At 45.5% G+C, this 17284-nt stretch overlaps 4 protein-coding genes across 9 annotated transcripts in view; 1 reads left to right on the top strand and 3 right to left on the bottom strand.

Moving 5' to 3' along the window:
* LOC106533651 (arrestin red cell isoform 1) overlaps positions 1-2628 on the bottom strand; it is a gene marked incomplete at its 3' end in the record, with an annotated part of 16243 nt that extends 13615 nt beyond the window's left edge. Inside the window, 1 exon segment of the mRNA XM_014030056.1 lies at positions 2419-2628. Coding sequence (XP_013885510.1) covers positions 2419-2441 — 23 coding nt within the window.
* A 648-nt stretch (positions 2629-3276) lies between these two features.
* On the bottom strand, positions 3277-11138 carry ap4m1 (adaptor related protein complex 4 subunit mu 1). 6 transcript variants are annotated; one of them, XM_014030049.1, is made up of 17 exons: positions 11050-11138; positions 9422-9561; positions 9251-9336; positions 8958-9064; positions 8785-8881; positions 8488-8598; positions 8296-8391; positions 7968-8030; positions 7543-7606; positions 7243-7299; positions 7048-7154; positions 6872-6963; positions 6533-6577; positions 6355-6405; positions 4977-5094; positions 4674-4890; positions 3277-4035 (listed from the first exon to the last, which is right to left on the bottom strand). In XM_014030049.1, exons 2-16 carry the CDS (start codon positions 9477-9479, stop codon positions 4699-4701), a joined length of 1344 nt encoding a protein of 447 aa, XP_013885503.1. In that variant the 5' UTR covers positions 9480-9561; positions 11050-11138; the 3' UTR covers positions 3277-4035; positions 4674-4698. The 6 variants fall into 6 exon arrangements, with proteins under 6 accessions (XP_013885503.1, XP_013885508.1, XP_013885509.1 ...); XM_014030054.1 differs by having other exon boundaries at positions 3277-3940; XM_014030055.1 differs by having other exon boundaries at positions 8314-8391.
* On the top strand, positions 10385-12029 carry rbmx2 (RNA binding motif protein X-linked 2). The gene is made up of 6 exons (XM_014030058.1): positions 10385-10505; positions 10655-10770; positions 10969-11020; positions 11096-11225; positions 11300-11486; positions 11566-12029. The coding sequence occupies exons 1-6, from the start codon at positions 10501-10503 to the stop codon at positions 11964-11966; spliced, it is 891 nt and encodes a 296-aa protein (XP_013885512.1). The 5' UTR covers positions 10385-10500; the 3' UTR covers positions 11967-12029.
* A 416-nt stretch (positions 12030-12445) lies between these two features.
* The window catches only part of siah2l (seven in absentia homolog 2 (Drosophila)-like), a 12621-nt gene continuing 7782 nt past the window's right edge, over positions 12446-17284 (bottom strand). Inside the window, exons 2-3 of the mRNA XM_014030057.1 lie at positions 14272-14451; positions 12446-14024 (exon numbers count right to left, since the gene is read on the bottom strand). Coding sequence (XP_013885511.1) covers positions 13653-14024; positions 14272-14451 — 552 coding nt within the window. The 3' untranslated portion in view covers positions 12446-13652. The remainder of the gene's footprint in view (positions 14025-14271; positions 14452-17284) is intronic.

Below are 17284 nucleotides of genomic sequence, written 5' to 3'. Positions count from 1 at the left end.
CCTATCCACGTCATCATTTACCCAGAATGCTTTGTGTGCAAATAAAATGGACCCGTCCGTGTTAAAATATATTTTTAAACTTTACAAAACTAAAAACAGCTTACAGTTAAAATAAATGTTTATCAAATAAAGTTTAACATTACAACTAATGGATCACTTTAAGATGTCCATTTCATGGCAGCATTATAGACATGCAGCGTATTTTACTGAAGGTTAGGGTGCAGTATAATTTACTTACATTTATAAACAAAGTTWTACTAACAGGAAAAAGCTTATTTACTCTGATCAGGTACATTAGATACTCTTGTGAAACAAAATTAAATATAAATCGTGCTAAAACAAACGTTACAAAAATCAGTAGAAATGTAATAAATGACCTAAAATCACATTTTTTAAAATACTTTTCTTTTCAAAGAGCACTGAAATCTTATTGGTATTAAACCTTATTTTGTCGTTATTTGTTTTGTTTTTAACAAGGCTTATGTTTGTAATTTTGTAAAATGATTAATCTTGTGTATATCTTATGAGTTGTATAAATATTGTTGTTGGAAGATTAGTAACACCTCATCAATAAACCTAAATCCTCATCAGGTCTGTTTGAGGTTTTAGACCCTCCTGATGTCAAACAGCCCACACCATGACGCTGCCACCTCCGTACTTCACAGCCTGAGAGCACGCAGTCGTCCTCGTTCCATTTATGAACCATTAAACAGGTAAATCTGTCAGACCCTCTGCTCAGGAGGTCTGAGACCTGATGGTTTAGGTCCGGTCCACTTCAGACTCCGGCTCATCTGAGGAGCACAGGAGCTGCTGGTTCCTGAGGAGCAGGAGGAGCTTCATGTCAACGACTTTTTACTTTCCAGTGTCGTCAAATCAAGAAGCAGCGTTTAAGGCGCGCCTCCAGGTAAAAACTAACCAATCAGAAGCCTCCAGAGTCATGACGTCATCATCTGAGTAATGTTGCAGACTCAGAGGATCCTGACAGGAAAGGGTTAATCTGATATGATGGAAAACAGCTCTGCATCTACTGGTTCTGCCTCACCTCCATTGGTCCCGCTGGTACTCTCTGCACCCGCTTCCCGACCCAGAACCATCAGGACTCTGTTTAGTTCTGGTCCGAATAAGCCCAAACGTTTCTGGGACCGAGGACCAGATGTTTGAACCGAAAGCTCCGGTTTTCTGGGAGCATGTCTGGTGCTAGAACCTGACCCAGTCCTGGTCCGGACGCCTGAGCCAGTCCTGGTCCGGACGCCTGACCCAGTCCTGGTCCGGACGCCTGACCCAGTCCTGGTCCACAAACTGAAGGTTTTTTCAGCAGTTCTCTGTGAACACCACAGGAAGTCCTGATTGGCTCTGACAGCTGTCAATCAAAATGTTTTACCTATCAGGGACTGCTCCGTGAAAGCTGAGCTTTAACAGGATAAAGGAGATTAAAAGTTGTGAATAATCTGAGGGAATAAACTGAACATTTTATTTACTTCAGTATTTTTGTAAAGTTTTGTTTTACAGCTGATCTCAGCTCTGATTGGACCAGCTGGGACCTTTCAGAAATAAAATAAACAAGCAAAATGCAACAAATATCAGCTGAATCAATCTGTTCCTTTAGGTTTCCAGCAGGACTTTACACAAAGCAGCTCTATTTCCATATTCCAGGTGAGACACACCTGTTTGAACAGGGAAATCTGCCCTGAAACAAATKAACTTTTAGTGTTTATGAGGAAATAAAGGCTTTAAATTCAGGCTGTGAAGAGACCAGAGCAGACAGGAGCCATGATGTGTGTGTGTCTCTGCAGGAAGTTCATAATAAAGCGTTTCCTGCTTTTTGGGCAGAAACATGTTTATTTCCATGGAAGCTGTGGAGGAGCAGGCTGCAGGCTGCAGGGCTCAGAAAACACCAGTCACAGATTAATCTGATCAGAACTGATGCATGTTTGCACCGTGACGTTCAGGGTTTGATAAAAATGACACATTTCTGCAGGTTCCGTGTTTTAAACCCCGTTAAACCCAGAAACCCTGCATGGGTCCAGTCCGCCCACCAGCGTCCGTGTTTTCACGGGGGGTTCCGGKCCAGAACACAAAAACAACCAGCCCCATGTATAAGCACCGTGTTGGGCTCGTGGTGATACAGAACCACAGACCCGCAGAACCGAACCCGGAGCACCGAGCCGTCCTGGAGATGCGCCGCGGCCAGCTAGCCCCACCCTGCTGGGCTAAGCTCGCCTCCCGCGGAGCAGCTCGGTGTCTCCGGCCGGGGGATGAAAACACGRACCGGGGTCAGCCGATTCGGGTGTTCAGAGATGTCTGCAGCAGCATCTCGGCTTGTGAAAATGTCCCCCCCACCCGTCCGGACCAGCAGCTCGGCTGCTAGCGTTAGCTGAGTGCGTGAGAAGCGAAGCTAACAGCGGCTAGCCGTCCTACCTGGTGCCCGCCTTGTCCCCCATCTCCTCGGCAGGCGGACGGTGATGAGATCCCTACAAACTGAGGCCGGACCCGGTGTTGCTTTGGCTGTGGTGAGGCGCTGTCGGTTCCGGTGGTTCGGTTCAGCCGTCCATCCACAACAGCGCAGCAGCAACTAGTTTATGCTAATTAGCTGTAGCGCCGCCTCGGCTCCTCCGAGCTTCCGCAAAGACACGATCTGTGTGTGTGAGAGAGGGTTACTGTCTCTGTGAGGACCCGAGCKCTCTGCTGCAGGTTTACCACACTACTGAGGACACTGGTCTGATCCATGAGCAGGGGCGCCATGCCCCCCCAGTTTTATCCTTTCAATTCCCCTAACTATTTAGGAATAGAACCTCATAAATATAAAAACATTGATTTTTTTAACAACTTAGAGTTAAAAACAATCATTTATAGTTTATTTAAAGTGAAAAAAATAAATTAAAAAGTAGCTCCTCAAAATGTTCTCAAATAAAGATGGAGGTTCTCAGGTTATATTCATATATATTTTTAATTAAATATTTTAAATAATCATATAAAAATATAAAATTAGGCCGTACAGTGGCACAGTTGGTAGAGCAACATAAGGAAGAAGGTTCTAGATCAACTTTCTAGGTTCTGTTTACATGTTCTGCCTGTGCATGAGTGGGTTTTCTCCAGGTACTCCAGTTTTCTCTCACAGACCAAAATCACATTTATTAAAACTAATGACATAAAATAAAAAAAAATAACCACAGAGAAGCAACTCTTGCAGGAGGCGTGGCCTCTGTTGAAGTTTAAAATGATTGGTTGGTYGGCTGCAGCTCCACTGAAGGCTTTGAGACAACACTACACCACATGGAGTTTGTAATTGTGCTGGTTTTAGTTTTTATTTCCAGTTTTGGGTTTTTATGACTACAGTTTGTCTTCACAAAGTAAACATCAACAAGTAGATAAAACCTTTAACACACATAGAATAGGTGATGGTTTTAAAGTGTAAACAACCTGCTCCTTCCTCTGGAAGCAGATGTTRGCAGCTGCAGGAACACCTCACAGCTGTGGACACCTGCAGATTGACCCCTGGAGGACACGATGAAGACATTTCTGCTGAAGCTAACAGATTATTAATTATTGATCGTTAATCAGGCGTTAAACGTCTTTATTTYCCACACTCAGATAAAACATGGTTGTTTCTTCACCAGCGTCACGTGATGGAAAAACATGTGACACGTTCAACAGCAGGCGGTGACCTCTGACCTCAAAGTGACAGAGTCATGAGTTTGTCCAGTTTAAAACAGGAAGTGGAGCGCTGAGCACGCTCAGTATCTGTGTGACCCGTCGGACTGCGGTCCCTCCACCACTTCCTGTCAGATCTTCGGCCTGTCCGTCCTCTTCATCAGCGGCTCCTCCTTCCTGTGAGACCACCGCAGGAAAAGGGTGAAGCGTTTAATCTCCTCCTTCCCAAGGTTAAACTGCTTTTCATGGAGGATAAAAGGCCGGAGTGAATCATCTGCAGGCAGCGGCTCTAAAGGAGAAGTGGAGACGAGTCAGAGCCTGAGTCAGCACAAACAGCGGCCCGGTCCCAGAGGCTGGTCCTCCTGGAGCTTCCTCCCTGCAGAGCTTTTTAAACAACAACAGCATCACGTGTGGATCAGACATGTTTGTTTACAGGCTGAGGCAGGAAACACCACATACAGAACTTACTGTGTGAACGCTGACTCAGCATTTATACTGGTTTATTTTACCTTTGTTCACCTGCATCATATGTTACTTTAACTGTTTATAGAGCAAAACGTCTTCAGTTAATTCTGCTGAAGCTAACTCTACTGATGCTAATGTTTCTAATGCTAAAGCTAACACTGCTAAAACTAACTACTAATGCTAATGTTTCTAATGCTAAACCTAACACTGCTAAAACTAACTACTAATGTTAATGTTTCTAATGCTAAAGCTAACACTGCTAAAACTAACTACTAATGTTAATGTTTCTAATACTAAAGCTAACACTGCTAAAGCTAACTCTACTAATGCTAATGTTTCTAATGCTAAAGCTAACACTGCTAAAACTAACTACTAACGCTGATGTTTCTAATGCTAAAGCTAACACTGCTAAAACTAACTACTAATGCTAATGTTTCTAATGCTAAAGCTAACTGTACCAAAGTTAATACTGCTAATGCTAAAGCTAACTGTACCAATGTTTATACTGTTAATGCTTCTGTACTTTGACAGGTAATGTAGTTGTAACCAGTTCTCACCTGGCTGCTTCCTGCTGATCCGGGCTCAGATCCGGATGATGTAGGAGTCTGAGTGGGTCACGTACCGGACCCAGCGCTGAGACGGGCTGGGCTGGATCGGGGACAGGCGCAGGAAGCGGACCTGTAGTCCCGTGGCCGTATACTTGGGCAGCTCGAAGCTCAAACCCACCGGACCCACCTCCAACATGGAGGCCGAGCTGAGACCAGGGACTTCCAGCTGAGGACAGGAACCACAGGAAGCTGTTAGGTRAACACTGAAGGGCCATGCTGGTATCAGGATCTGGTCTAGGTCTTTGGGAGCACCTTGAACAGAGCGGACAGCTGAGTTCCTCCGGTGAAGCGAGGGATCTGCCAGACCACGGATCTGCTCTGCAGCCTCAGCTCGGCGCTCTGATCCGGACTGCTGAGCTCCTGGGACAAACTGAACCAAAGACACACAGCGTTTCATCAGAACCCACGCACACACCAGGAGTCATGTGGTCCTGGAACCAAAACCAGGGCTTTCAGACACAGTTGACTCCATAATGGACCCAGGTCAGTTCCTACAAAACTGTAGAACCATTCAAACTAACATGAGACCATCAGASTTGGAATAAAACACACGATTTAACCCATTTTGTTCCATAACTGGCATATTTTCTTTTGAATTTAGCTCAGCCAAAGTGAAACAGGAAGTGACATCAGAAACAGGAAGTGACATCAAAGGGGAACTCTGTAACAAAGAAAACTCTTGTTTTTGTTTATTGAAACAACATTATTTGAACTCTTCATCTCTCTGATAGAAACATCAGATTCTTCTCTACAGTCTGRGTTGTAGCACCGCTCTGTTTACATGCAGACRCTCCCCTSTGACATCACTTCCTGTTACTTCACAGGCAAATATCTCAACAACTGTTCATCTCAGCAACATGAAATTTATTTTGCAATGTTWTATCAATGTCCTCTTTCCAAAAATGCATTMATATGAATTACAAAAATKTGATGTCACAGGYCCTTTAAGGTCCAGAGGACAGGAGACAGACCTGCTGGTCTGAAGCTCACAGATTACAGGTGACGTCAGAGGTCAAAGGTCATCAGGGTCAACTCCACCGTCTGTTTGTTTGAAACTAGATTTAAACGAGTCAAATGGCAGCAGCTGATATTATCCAGCTCATCAGGATCTGTGTGTACAGCCTGAACAGAGGTTACATCAAAACGACGTTACTTCTWCAGGTGTTTCCACTCACCATGAAGCACTGAGCCACAACACATCCTGAATGCTAAGCACAAGTTTAAGCTAACTGCTAATGCTAATTTAAAGAAAAAGCTCCAATTAACCTACTTTAAGACTAACAGAGATGAAAACTGGAATAACAGCAGAACAAGCTTTGATATATTCTGAACGCTAAATAAAAATCCAAAATGGCCGCCAGAGCTAAAAGGAATAAGCTACCATAACTCGGCCATTTTTAGCCATATTRAGGTGATATTTGGTGAGGTGGTAACCAAGAGTAAATCCTCATWTCTGTTAAAATAAGCCTCCACCAAMAGGTTCATCCTTTCATAGATCCTCCTGAACGTCTCTGGTCCTCAGCTGTGTGTCTCTGTGGCTCCAGGATCACATTCAAATCAGAACCCTGACCCGGGTCGGGCTCGTTTCCATAACAAACAGAGCAGCAACATTTGAATGGGAGCGTCTCACCTGACTGAACCTTTAGGAACCGGCACCGAGGCACACAGGTTGATGGCCGCGCTGCAAAGAACACAATTACATCATCATCATCATCATCATCATCATCATCACTGTTTCAGGCCCTGATCCAGACACCAGCTCTGAACAGAACTCTGCAGGTTCTGGTTCTGTTGGATTTTAAACTGACCTCTTTGGAGGCAGGTCACAGCGCAGCTTCAGGTACATCAGCAGCCTGCAGGAGAAGAAGAACTGCATCAGAACCACAACACCAGCTGGCTTCTCCTGTGGACTGAACCGGGCCTGGGCCTGGGCCCGCCCACTGAGGTTCTGAACCAACAGTTAAACTCGTTTATATCTTCAGCTTCAACACATCTGCTCTGTCTCCATGTCCTCCATTACCCGAGCTTTAATAATTCTGGTTTAATTAATCCTCACGTCTGCTGCCCCCTGGTGGTCAGACTCTGAACTACAGCTGGTTCTGGTTCTGGTTCTGAGGACGGCTCAGCTGTTTGTTTCAGGCCTTTACCTCCCTGCAGCGTCTCTCTCAATGGAAGGAAACAGACGGAACGGAGGAGAAGACGGCAGGTCGTCACTCAGCTGGTACGTCATCACTGTTTGCTGCAACAACAACAACAACAATATAACAACAACAACAACAACAAGAGGAGGAGGAGGAGTCAGAACCGAGGCAGGTCCACTCACCTCTCCCTGACTCGGGCAGAGCCGGAGAATACGATGGCTGTCGAACTCATCCAGTCGCACCGACTGATGGAAGCTGCACTCATCCACCCGAACAGCTGCTCCGTACCCTGAGCACAACAACAAACRAACAAATAAACAAACAAACAAACAGACCCGATCACAACAAACAACAGGAAGCAGGAAGTGAGCGTTCACCTCGGAGCTGGGACTTCCCGATGCTGAACTCTTCGTTCAGGCCGATCCTCATCTCTGCAGGTCAGAAGCAGACAGGAAGTGAGTCTCTCAGGTGCACACCTGTCTCAGGTGCGCACCTACCTACCCGTCTCAGGTGCGCACCTACCTACCCGTCTCAGGTGCGCACCTACCTACCCGTCTCAGGTGCGCACCTCCCCGTCTCAGGTGAGCACCTACCCGTCTCAGGTGCGCACCTCCCCGTCTCAGGTGCGCACCTACCCGTCTCAGGTGCGCACCTACCCGTCTCAGGTGTGTGTGATNAGCAGCTGGCCATGTAGCACTTGACTCTGATCTCTCCTTCCACGTCAGTCTTCATCAGAACCCCCTGCAGCAGAAAGCAGACGGTTCTGATGGGTTTRCTGTGGACAGGTGTGCTCCAACACTTCCTGTCAGCCTCAGACCAGGTGAAACATTCAACCTGACAGAACCGATGTCAGCAGGTCCTCTGAGTTCTGATGGACCATCAACACTCGGGTTCTTTCAGGAAACGGGTCGGCCCCAGCTAATGACTGGAAGTGTTTGTGTTTAGAGGAGTGGGCGGAGCCGAGCTCAGGCTGAGTAATAACTGATGGTTCTGATGGTTCTGATGGTTCTGATGGTTCTGGTGGTTCTGGTGGTTCTGGTTTCATGTTTCCTCTCAGCTCAGAGGCTTCTTTAAACTCTTATTGTCTAAAGATGAAACTCACGTTAGAGCCGATAACGACCGACATCCGTTCAACCACGTCCACAAAGATCTCACTTTTCCCGCCCTGAAAGACAAAGGTTTGGTTTCAGGAAGTGTACCGACCKGCTGGGATCAGACTATTTACTGGAACAAATCAGAGATTCTAAACTGAAACRCAGAACAAAACTCAAAGTTTCAGATAATTCTAAGATTTTAAACTTCAGTTCAGGTTTTCACACATTTAAACTCACAAACTGTTGACTGGAAATAAAACAAACACTTTGTTTACATCAGATCAACACAAACAACTCTGATTTTATTCAGAAATAAACTAAAAACAGGTTTCTGACCTCCTGGGTCAGGTTTACCTGGTCCCTGCTGGACTGGATCGGTCTGGTGGCTGCAGAACTCGGAGCTACTTTACTCTGTTGTGTTTCTGCTCCAAACTACAAACAAACAAACAAACAAACAAACAAACAAACAAACAGGAAGTGAGAGTGACGCTGCAGGTGAACAGAACACCTGGTGACAGTGAGACGTACCAGACCCACGTTACTGAGGTCAAACAGGCTGAAGGGTCGAGACGAAACCGCTTCAGTCTGGATGAAGTTCTTCAGGACTTCTGAGGACGTGGTCTGGATGTAACCGTAGTCCTGAGGGACAGATAGTTCAGGTCAGACCTTCAGTTCCAGGACGCGGGTCCAGCCTCCTGCAGGTTCTAGTTGTTTCCGTCACCTGGTCAGACCTGGTCAACATCTAAACCCTGCAGGACTGCAGACCCGGGGACAGTAAACCTGTAAAAAGACCCGGCTGGTGGTGCTGGTCCACAGAGTCCTCACCAGAACCTCGTCCAGCAGCTCGTAGATCAGAGCGAAGTTCATCTGGACCGACTTCTCTGAGATGCTGCCGCAGTAATCTTTGACCAGAGCCGTCAGCCTGGAACACAGAGCGGTTCTGATCGGGTCGGGCCGGGCCACSAACGGGTCAGGGCGGGTTCAGGACTGAAACCAACCTGTTCAGGAACTCGATGATGAGGAACGGCGAGGAGTCGGCGGTGGTGGTGGCGACCCAGTAGAGCCCCCCCTGCCTGACGTGGAGGAAGTGCAGATCTTTGTGAGTCTGCGGGAAAAAAATTAACTTTTATTTAAAACCCTGTGAAACAAGAACAGAAGTGTTCAAACTAAATGTTTTGTTTTTTTAAATAAAGTTGTTAAAGTGAAGTATTTTAAATAAAACACTGATAAAAAACTAAAATGAAGAGAAGTTGCAGAGAAACACTGGTTCACATCAACGCTGCTGCCTCACCATGACAACCGGAGGCTGGTCTCCAGTCAGCGCCGTCACCTTCTCGTAGAAAACGTCGATGACATCATTTCCTGCCTCGCCGCGGTCTGAAGGTCCGATTAAGTCCAGAACACACAACAGGTAAACCGGAGTCCTGAACCTGCAGACGGATCAGTGGGATTTAAAGGATACAGTCCTTGTAGATGAGGCGATCGCCCTTCGAGGACAGGATGAAGACCTGACAGATCATCTTCCTGGGACAGAGGATAAACTCAACAAATCTCAGCTGGATCTTTACAGGCTGATCTTCTGGGTTTTATTCAGCATCTGGACTAAAGAAGGCAGAAATAAACAGGCAGCAAACCTTTTTTTACAACCATGAAGAACAACTATAGCTTGACCCAGTTCACACTGAACCAGCTCCATTAGAGCAGCTAAATTTATCTTTATAATAATTAATAAAAACACACATGTTCAATCAAACCCTGCTCATTGTATGCCGATTTTCCCCCCCATTTCATACAGTTCCTATAACATCTTCAACATGTTTCTATCACGATACTGAGCTGAAGTATACAMAAAATTACTTAAATTAATAAAAACCGTAAACAGGTTCAGCACATGATTCAGATCTGGGTTTCAGGACGTTTTTAATTTATCTGTGACAAACTTCAGAAACATTTTACTCACCCTCTGRAGATGGAGTCAAACAGGAACAGATTTTATTTATCAGCTGTTTTATGACAGAAATATGAGGAAATTTAAGCTAGAAGGCTAACTGCTAACAGGAAGCTGAAACATACTTGAATATTTTACATTACTTCACTTCGTAACAAACTGTTAGTCTGTAGCAAATAAAACAGATAAAGTCGTTWTTCCAAGTAGCAAGAGCTTAAAGAGAAAACAGGTTTTATGTTTGAGTTTAGCTGTTAGCGGATGAGATGTTGTCAAACARCTAGCTGTTAGCATCACAGCGCCGCCTGTTGTTCGGGTGGAGAAATACACTTTTTAGCATTTTTTACAATAACCTTAAATATTTACAAGCTACAAAAATTAATAAAACACTTCTGTGTGTTAATACAGTTGTTTTATTTAATTYTTAAAGAAAATCGGACCAATTTTAAACCTTTACCTGCTTGTTGTTCAGACTTCCGGTCTGTAGACGGCAGAGGCGGAAACACAACCGGAAGTAGTTTGTAGAAATACATCCGGAAGTAGTTTGTCAACACACCGAGGCTTTTCTCATCGGTGTCTGGTTAATTTAGCTAACAATGAAGTAAGTATTATTTGAAATGCTTGTTTACTTTGTTTTCCTTTAGGACATTATATTTTTAATTCCCCCATCTTAATAAATCCAGGAGCTAATGCTAACCTGTTAGCTAGCGCTAGCTGTCTGCTAACGGTGTTCACTGCTCGTGTTTTCAGTCCGTTAACGAAGGTGAAGCTGATTAACGAGCTGAACGAGCGCGAGGCCGACCTCGGCATCAACGAGGCCGTGTCGTGGCACACCGAGTACCGGGACAGCGCCTGGGTSTTCGTGGGTGAGGAGGGCCTGTTTTTACACATTTAAAGAGAACACCAGTCTGGTCCTGTTTGATATAAAACACCTGATTAGATTAATTAGTGACGTCATGAGGAAAATAAAAGAAACTTAATTTGTTTTGAGGAGAAACTGGACATGTTATAAACTTTATGTAACAATAAATGTTAAATAAAACCTGAAGTTTTGTTTCCTGCAGGAGGATTTCCCTACGAGCTGACCGAAGGAGACCTGATCTGTGTCTTCTCTCAGTACGTACCTGTGCTCCRCCCCTGCTCACCTGTGCTTAGAAACCGTGAGGATGACCGTAGATGTTCTCCCGACAGGTACGGAGAGATCGTCAACATCAACCTGGTGCGAGACAAGAAGACGGGGAAGTCCAAAGGCTTCTGCTTCGTCTGCTACGAGGACCAGAGGAGCACCGTCCTGGCTGTGGACAACTTCAACGGCATCAAGGTGAGCAGGAAGCACAGGTTAGCTCCGCCCCTGCAGGAAGTACACGTATATTTCTAATCTGCTTCCTGTTTCAGATTAAAGGTCGGACCATTCGCGTCGATCACGTGAAGAATTACCGTCCTCCCAAAGACCACGAGGACATCGATGACGTGACCAAACGTCTGAGGGACGAGGGCTGCGCTCCTAAAGCTCCAGACGCTGCTGTCCTGTCCTCCGAGGAAGAGGAGCGCCACGTCGTACCTGTGAAGAAGCTCAAAAAAGGTGAGGTCACTTCCTGTCTGAGCGTCTCCTGATTTAAGACCAGGACGTGAAGGATCTCACCGTTTCTTCTCCGTCTCAGATAAGAAAGAGAAGAAGAAGAAGAAAGAGAAGAAGAAGAAAAAGGAGAAGAGCAGAGCCTCCTCTTCCTCTCCTTCACCTCCTCGAGCTCCTCCCCCCATCAGAGTCAAAGAGGAGAAGCAGGACGTTGCCTACGACAAGTACGACCACAAGGGGGCGCCGTCAGGGGGGCACTCCGTCGGACAGAAGACCAAGGAAGAGGAGAGATGGAGGGGGACGGACAGAGACGAAGACAGGAGGAGGAACCGTGAGAGAGACGTGGACAGAGAGGACAGAAGAAGAGACGACAGGAGACGGGAGACGGACAGAGACAGTAGAGACGTGGACAGAAGAAGAGACAGAAGACGAGAGACGGACAGAGACAGTGAGAGGAGAAGAGAGRGGGATGGAGACAGAAGATAAGATGATGTCATTGTTTTTAATAACTCCGAAACTGATTTGTTTTTGTTCAACTAGAAACAAATAAAACTGAGCAGAGCAGCGCCCCCTGCTGTCAGCAGCAGCAGAGCAGCGCCCCCTGCTGTCAGCAGCAGCAGAGCAGCGCCCCCTGCTGTCAGCAGCAGCAGAGCAGCGCCCCCTGCTGTCGGCAGCAGCAGAGCAGCGCCCCCTGCTGTCAGCAGCTGTTATTACAGCTGCTGACAGCTGGAAACAAACATTTAAATACAAATAACTTCATATTAAAACCTATCCAGCTGTTTTTGTTTGTTTTATAATAAAATGTTACATTTTCAGTTTAAATGTTGAAGTTTCTCTGATTTTACGTCAGAAAAGGACAAACATCAAAATAAACTTTATTATCACAGAACTGTTRCAACAAAAACCTGCTCAGGTTGCACTGCTGACATCAACTGATCCGAGTTTAAATCACTGAAACAAACAAACAGTCGTAGAAAACAGTTTATTTTATCAACAAACTWTAAACATTTAGTAAAAACTGCAAATAAATATTTCTTATTGCTGCGTGTTTCTGTAGAAATGATCCCAAAAGTTACAATCAGTTGTGATCGAGCAATAAAAACGTTTTTATTTATTTATTTATACCGTGTTAGAAAGTCAAACATTAAAACTTAACGTGGCCAAAGGTTAAAAAATGAGGTAAAGGTTTGTAAAAGTTACAGCAGAGAGGCTAACAGGCTAACTGAGCTAAAATACTTCTGTTCATGGAGAAAATAATAAAACACTTTATAATGATGAGTTTTTTTAACGTAAAGAGAAGTAAAATTAATCAGGCGTTAGCGTTCTGGTGCTAACAYGCTAACACCTAGCCTTTAAATAAATTAAACTTCAGGATGAAACAGTTTGTTTTAAACTCAGACAAAAAAAACTTATAGATGTAAATATTTTAAATGTTTTTTTTTGTATAAACTGTGAGTCCAGTCCCAGGTGTCTGTGGGTTTAAACAGGTGAGTCAGGATCTGAACCGACAACCCTCCTGTCAGACGAGACGCTCCACTTTACCTGACTTAACTGAAGGTGCCCCCTGCTGGATRTTTGAGGAACTTTTACTCTTCTTGATAGAAAAATAAAGAAACGACCGAAGCTAAACTCTTATTTCTAATCTGAATTCTCTGTTTTTCCACTCTGCAGTAAAGCTTCTGGAAGATTTAGTTCCTCAAAGAGTTAAAAACTTATAAAAGTTCTGGAACAARAGATTTTAAATAAAGTGAACTTTTACCTGTAAACAAAGAAATAAAATGAGGATCAGTTCGATTCTTCTTCTTCAGCCCTTTTTTAATCCMAATATTTCAGACCTGATCTCCGCTCAGAGAGCAGCCGGGCCTCCTGCTCATTAACTGTTTAACCTTCTGATTCTACAAAACAACAACTTCCTGCTCATCTTTGAAAGCAGTTCTTTACTTCTTCCTGCCTGCTGGACCGACCCGGTACAGAGACAGGACCTGGACTCCAAGGTCCGGGTCCAGAACTTCAGGTTCTGGTTTTAACGAGGACTCTGCTGGTGAAACGGCTGCAGCTGAGCTCACAGGAAGTCACTGAGAAAAGGCTTCTCCAGAGCCACAGCCTCCTCAGACCTGTCCCGGGTCTGGGCCGGCCCGCTGACCCGGGTCTGGGCAGACCRGGTCCAGGTCCTCAGCACATGGAGATGGTGACGTTGATGCCCAGGTTGCCGTTGTCGGCGAACAGGTGAGCGATGGACGTGTCGAACACCAGGCAGTCGCTGTTGACGATGGCCGCCGCCACGCCGTCGTGGATGGAGCGGGGCGTGGCCTCCCAGGTGAGGCGGCGCCGGCTGCCGTTCAGCTCCAGCCGGTAGGCGAAGTTCTCGGCCTGCTTCCTGGTGCCGATGAGGAGGACGACGGCGAAGAACTGCTGGTGGCCCTCGTACTTCTCCTGCTTCTCCAGGACCAGCATGAAGTGGTGGCTGAAGCAGGACTGCATCATGACCCAGTCCACGGCGCCGGGCAGGTTGATGTCCGTGGCCAGGAACACGATGTCCTCGCCCTGCGGACACACAACACACAACAAGTACAAAACCAGGTCCAGGTCTGAGCTGGGCTCTGAGCAGGACCTGCAGGGACCTGACTGKGCAGGTAAAACTCGTTAACTGTTACTTTTATTGTTTTATAAGGTCGTTTATTCTAACTATCATTTATTAACATATTTAAACATTTTGTTTCAGGCGGGTAAAAACAATCTTGAAGCCTGTGCAGGGCCATGGTGGGATGGTGTCAGTGGTTCTGGTTCTGACCTGCAGCGTGGTGATGGACTTGTGGGCGTGCATCAGGTGGGGCATGACGGCGTCCAGCGAGCCCTGCCACTTGCAGGAGGCGCCGGGGCAGGGGCAGGTGTAGGGTCTGAACTCACACACCTCCTCGTGGTCCGGCTTCTCCGTGTGGTGCAGCGACAGCAGGCAGCCCGCCGACGAGTACTGCAGGACGGGACAGGGACCGGGTCAGAACCAGCACAACCCCACCTCAAAGGTGAAGGAGGAACTGATGAGGTTTCCTCTGCAGAACCTGAAGACGATCCGTTAACTCATGAATTTATCATCCCGGCCCGGTTCTGCTGGATCTGATGACACATTTCTTATTTACAGCAGCAGACAGGAGACACCAGAACCGACACGGGTCGCTGGGTCAGTCTGAGGTCCAATGAGGACCAGAACCTGCTCCAGGTCTCTACCGAAAACACTCAGAGTTTAAAGAAACAGAACGTTGAGAGGAAACTACTCTGACCCAAGAACTGGGTCAGAACCACAGAACCAAAACATCCATGTTTTAAAAAGTGACCTCCTACCCGGGTCAGAACCTTCACCAGAACCTGTTTGTTTCAGCCTGATGGGTTCTGCTGCTGAATAAAGATGGACCCGGTTCACCGGACCAGCAGGACTCGGATTACAGGTTCATGAGCTGCGGGTCCAGAACCAGCAGGACTGTACAGAAACAGACCTGAAGCCCAGTTCTACAGCTCCAAACTGAGAACACCTGATGGGTTCAGGTTCTGACCCAGAACTGATGATTGGACTAAATATACAATCATCAGTCTAACTGGGCTCATCTGTCTCAGAACCTCAGAGAAACGTCATAAATAACATAAAATAAAATAAAAACAATTTAAAAATAAATTTAAATTTAATAAAAATAAAATAAAAATAAAATAATATAGAATAAAATAAAATCAACTCTTCAGCTTCGGAGATCAGATCTAACATGGAATAAAATGATAAACATCAGGATTTTCTGAAAATATTTGATGCTGCTTCCTTTAAGTAATCATGTTGTGTTACACACACACACACACACACACACACACACACACACACACAGATGGTGAATGAAGCGGTCTCTGCTGCATTAAGAACTCAGAGCGGATCGATACCAGTCAGGATAAAAGGTCTGAGGCTGAAGACGGGTCGGCTGGTAATGGACCGGAGGTAACGAGACACCGGGTTCTATCGACCCAGTACCTTTGGAGACCCATCAGGAAGTCAGAACCACAGACTGTTTATATGAACCCGGTTTACTGAAACTGCTCTTTTATGAGGTGAGCCTTTAAGCTCCACCCATTCCCCTAAACACAGAGCTGTAGTCCTTTAAGCTCCACCCACTCCCCTAAACACAGTTGTAGTCCTTTAAGCTCCACCTATTCCCCTAAACACAGAGTTGTAGTCCTTTAAGCTCCACCTATTCCCCTAAACACAGAGTTGTAGTCCTTTAAGCTCCACCCACTCCTCTGTACACATCGACGTGGGTCTTTAAGCCCCACCCTCTCCCCAAAACACTGTTGTAGGTCTTTAAGCTCCACCCATTTCCTTATACACACCAATGTGGGTCTTTAAGCTCCACCCATTTCCTTATACACACCAACGTGGGTCTTTAAGCTCCACCCATTCCCCTAAACAGAGTTGTAGTCCTTTAAGCTCCACCCATTCCCCTAAACAGAGTTGTAGTCCTTTAAGCTCCACCCACTCCTCTGTACACATCGACGTGGGTCTTTAAGCTCCACCCATTTCCTTATATGCACTGACGTGGGTCTTTAAGCTCCACCTATTTCCTTATAAACACTGACGTGGGTCTTTAAGCTCNTCAAGATAGTCCAGAAACAAGATAGTCCAGAGTCAACATAGTCCAGAGTCAAGATAGTCCAGAGTCAACATAGTCCAGAGTCAACATAGTCCAGAGTCAAGATAGTACAGAAACAAGATAATCCAGAGTGTCATTAGTCTAGAGTCAAGATAATCCAGAGTGTCATTAGTCCAGAGTCAAGATAATCCAGTGTCATTAGTCCAGAGTCAAGATAATCCAGAAGTTCATTAGTCTAGAGTCAAGATAATCCAGTGTCATTAGTCCAGAGTCAAGATAATCCAGAAGTTCATTAGTCTAGAGTCAAGGTAATTCAGTGTCACTAGTCTAGAGTCAAGATAATCCAGTGTCATTAGTCTAGAGTCAAGATAATCCAGTGTCATTAGTCCAGAGTCAAGATAATCCAGAGTGTCATTAGTCCAGAGTCAAGATAGTCCAGAGTGCCATTAGTCCAGAGTCAGGATAATCCAGAGTGTCATTAGTCTAGAGTCAAGATAGTCCAGAGTGCCATTAGTCCAGAGTCGTCATTAGTCTAGAGTCAAGATAGTCCAGAGTTTCTTTAGTCCAGTTTTATTACTCCAGAGTGTCACTATTCCAGAGTCAAGATTATCCAGAGTGTCATTAGTCCAGTTTTTTAGTCCAGTGTCATTATTCCAGAGTCAAGATAATCCAGAGTGTCATTAATCCAGAGTCAGGATAATCCAGCGTGTCATTAGTCTAGAGTCTAGATAGTCCAGAGTGCCATTAGTCCAGAGTCAGGATAATCCAGCGTGCCATTAGTCCAGAGTCAGGATAATCCAGAGTGTCATTAGTCTAGAGTCAAGATAGTCCAGAGTTTCTTTAGTCCAGTTTTATTACTCCAGAGTGTCACTATTCCAGAGTCAAGATTATCCAGAGTGTCATTAGTCCAGTTTTTTAGTCCAGTGTCATTAATCCAGAGTGTCATTATTCCAGGGTCAAGATAATCCAGAGTGTCATTAGTCCAGAGTCAAGATAGTCCAGAGTGCCATTAGTCCAGAGTCAGGATAATCCAGCGTGTCATTAGTCTAGAGTCTAGATAGTCCAGAGTGCCATTAGTCCAGAGTCAGGATAATCCAGCGTGTCATTAGTCTAGAGTCTAGATAGTCCAGAGTGCCATTAGTCCAGAGTCAGGATAATCCAGCGTGTCATTAGTCTAGA

This window comes from Austrofundulus limnaeus, unplaced genomic scaffold (assembly GCF_001266775.1).
Source record: "Austrofundulus limnaeus strain Quisiro unplaced genomic scaffold, Austrofundulus_limnaeus-1.0 Scaffold991, whole genome shotgun sequence".
NCBI classification, from domain to species: domain Eukaryota; kingdom Metazoa; phylum Chordata; class Actinopteri; order Cyprinodontiformes; family Rivulidae; genus Austrofundulus; species Austrofundulus limnaeus.
This window is presented reverse-complemented; position numbering and strand designations above follow the sequence as displayed.

Bases quoted from the DNA above. Each gene is read 5' to 3' on its own strand.
- ap4m1 (XM_014030049.1), bottom strand. From the start codon at position 9,479: ATGATCTGTCAGGTCTTCATCCTGTCCTCGAAGGGCGATCGCCTCATC. The intron at 8,882-8,957 runs GTTGGTTTCAGT...TCTGTGTTCCAG, and splicing joins ATCATCGAGTTCCTGAACAG to GCTGACGGCTCTGGTCAAAG. The intron at 5,095-6,354 runs GTGAGACGCTCC...TCTTTGGTTCAG, and splicing joins GTTCCTAAAGGTTCAGTCAG to TTTGTCCCAGGAGCTCAGCA.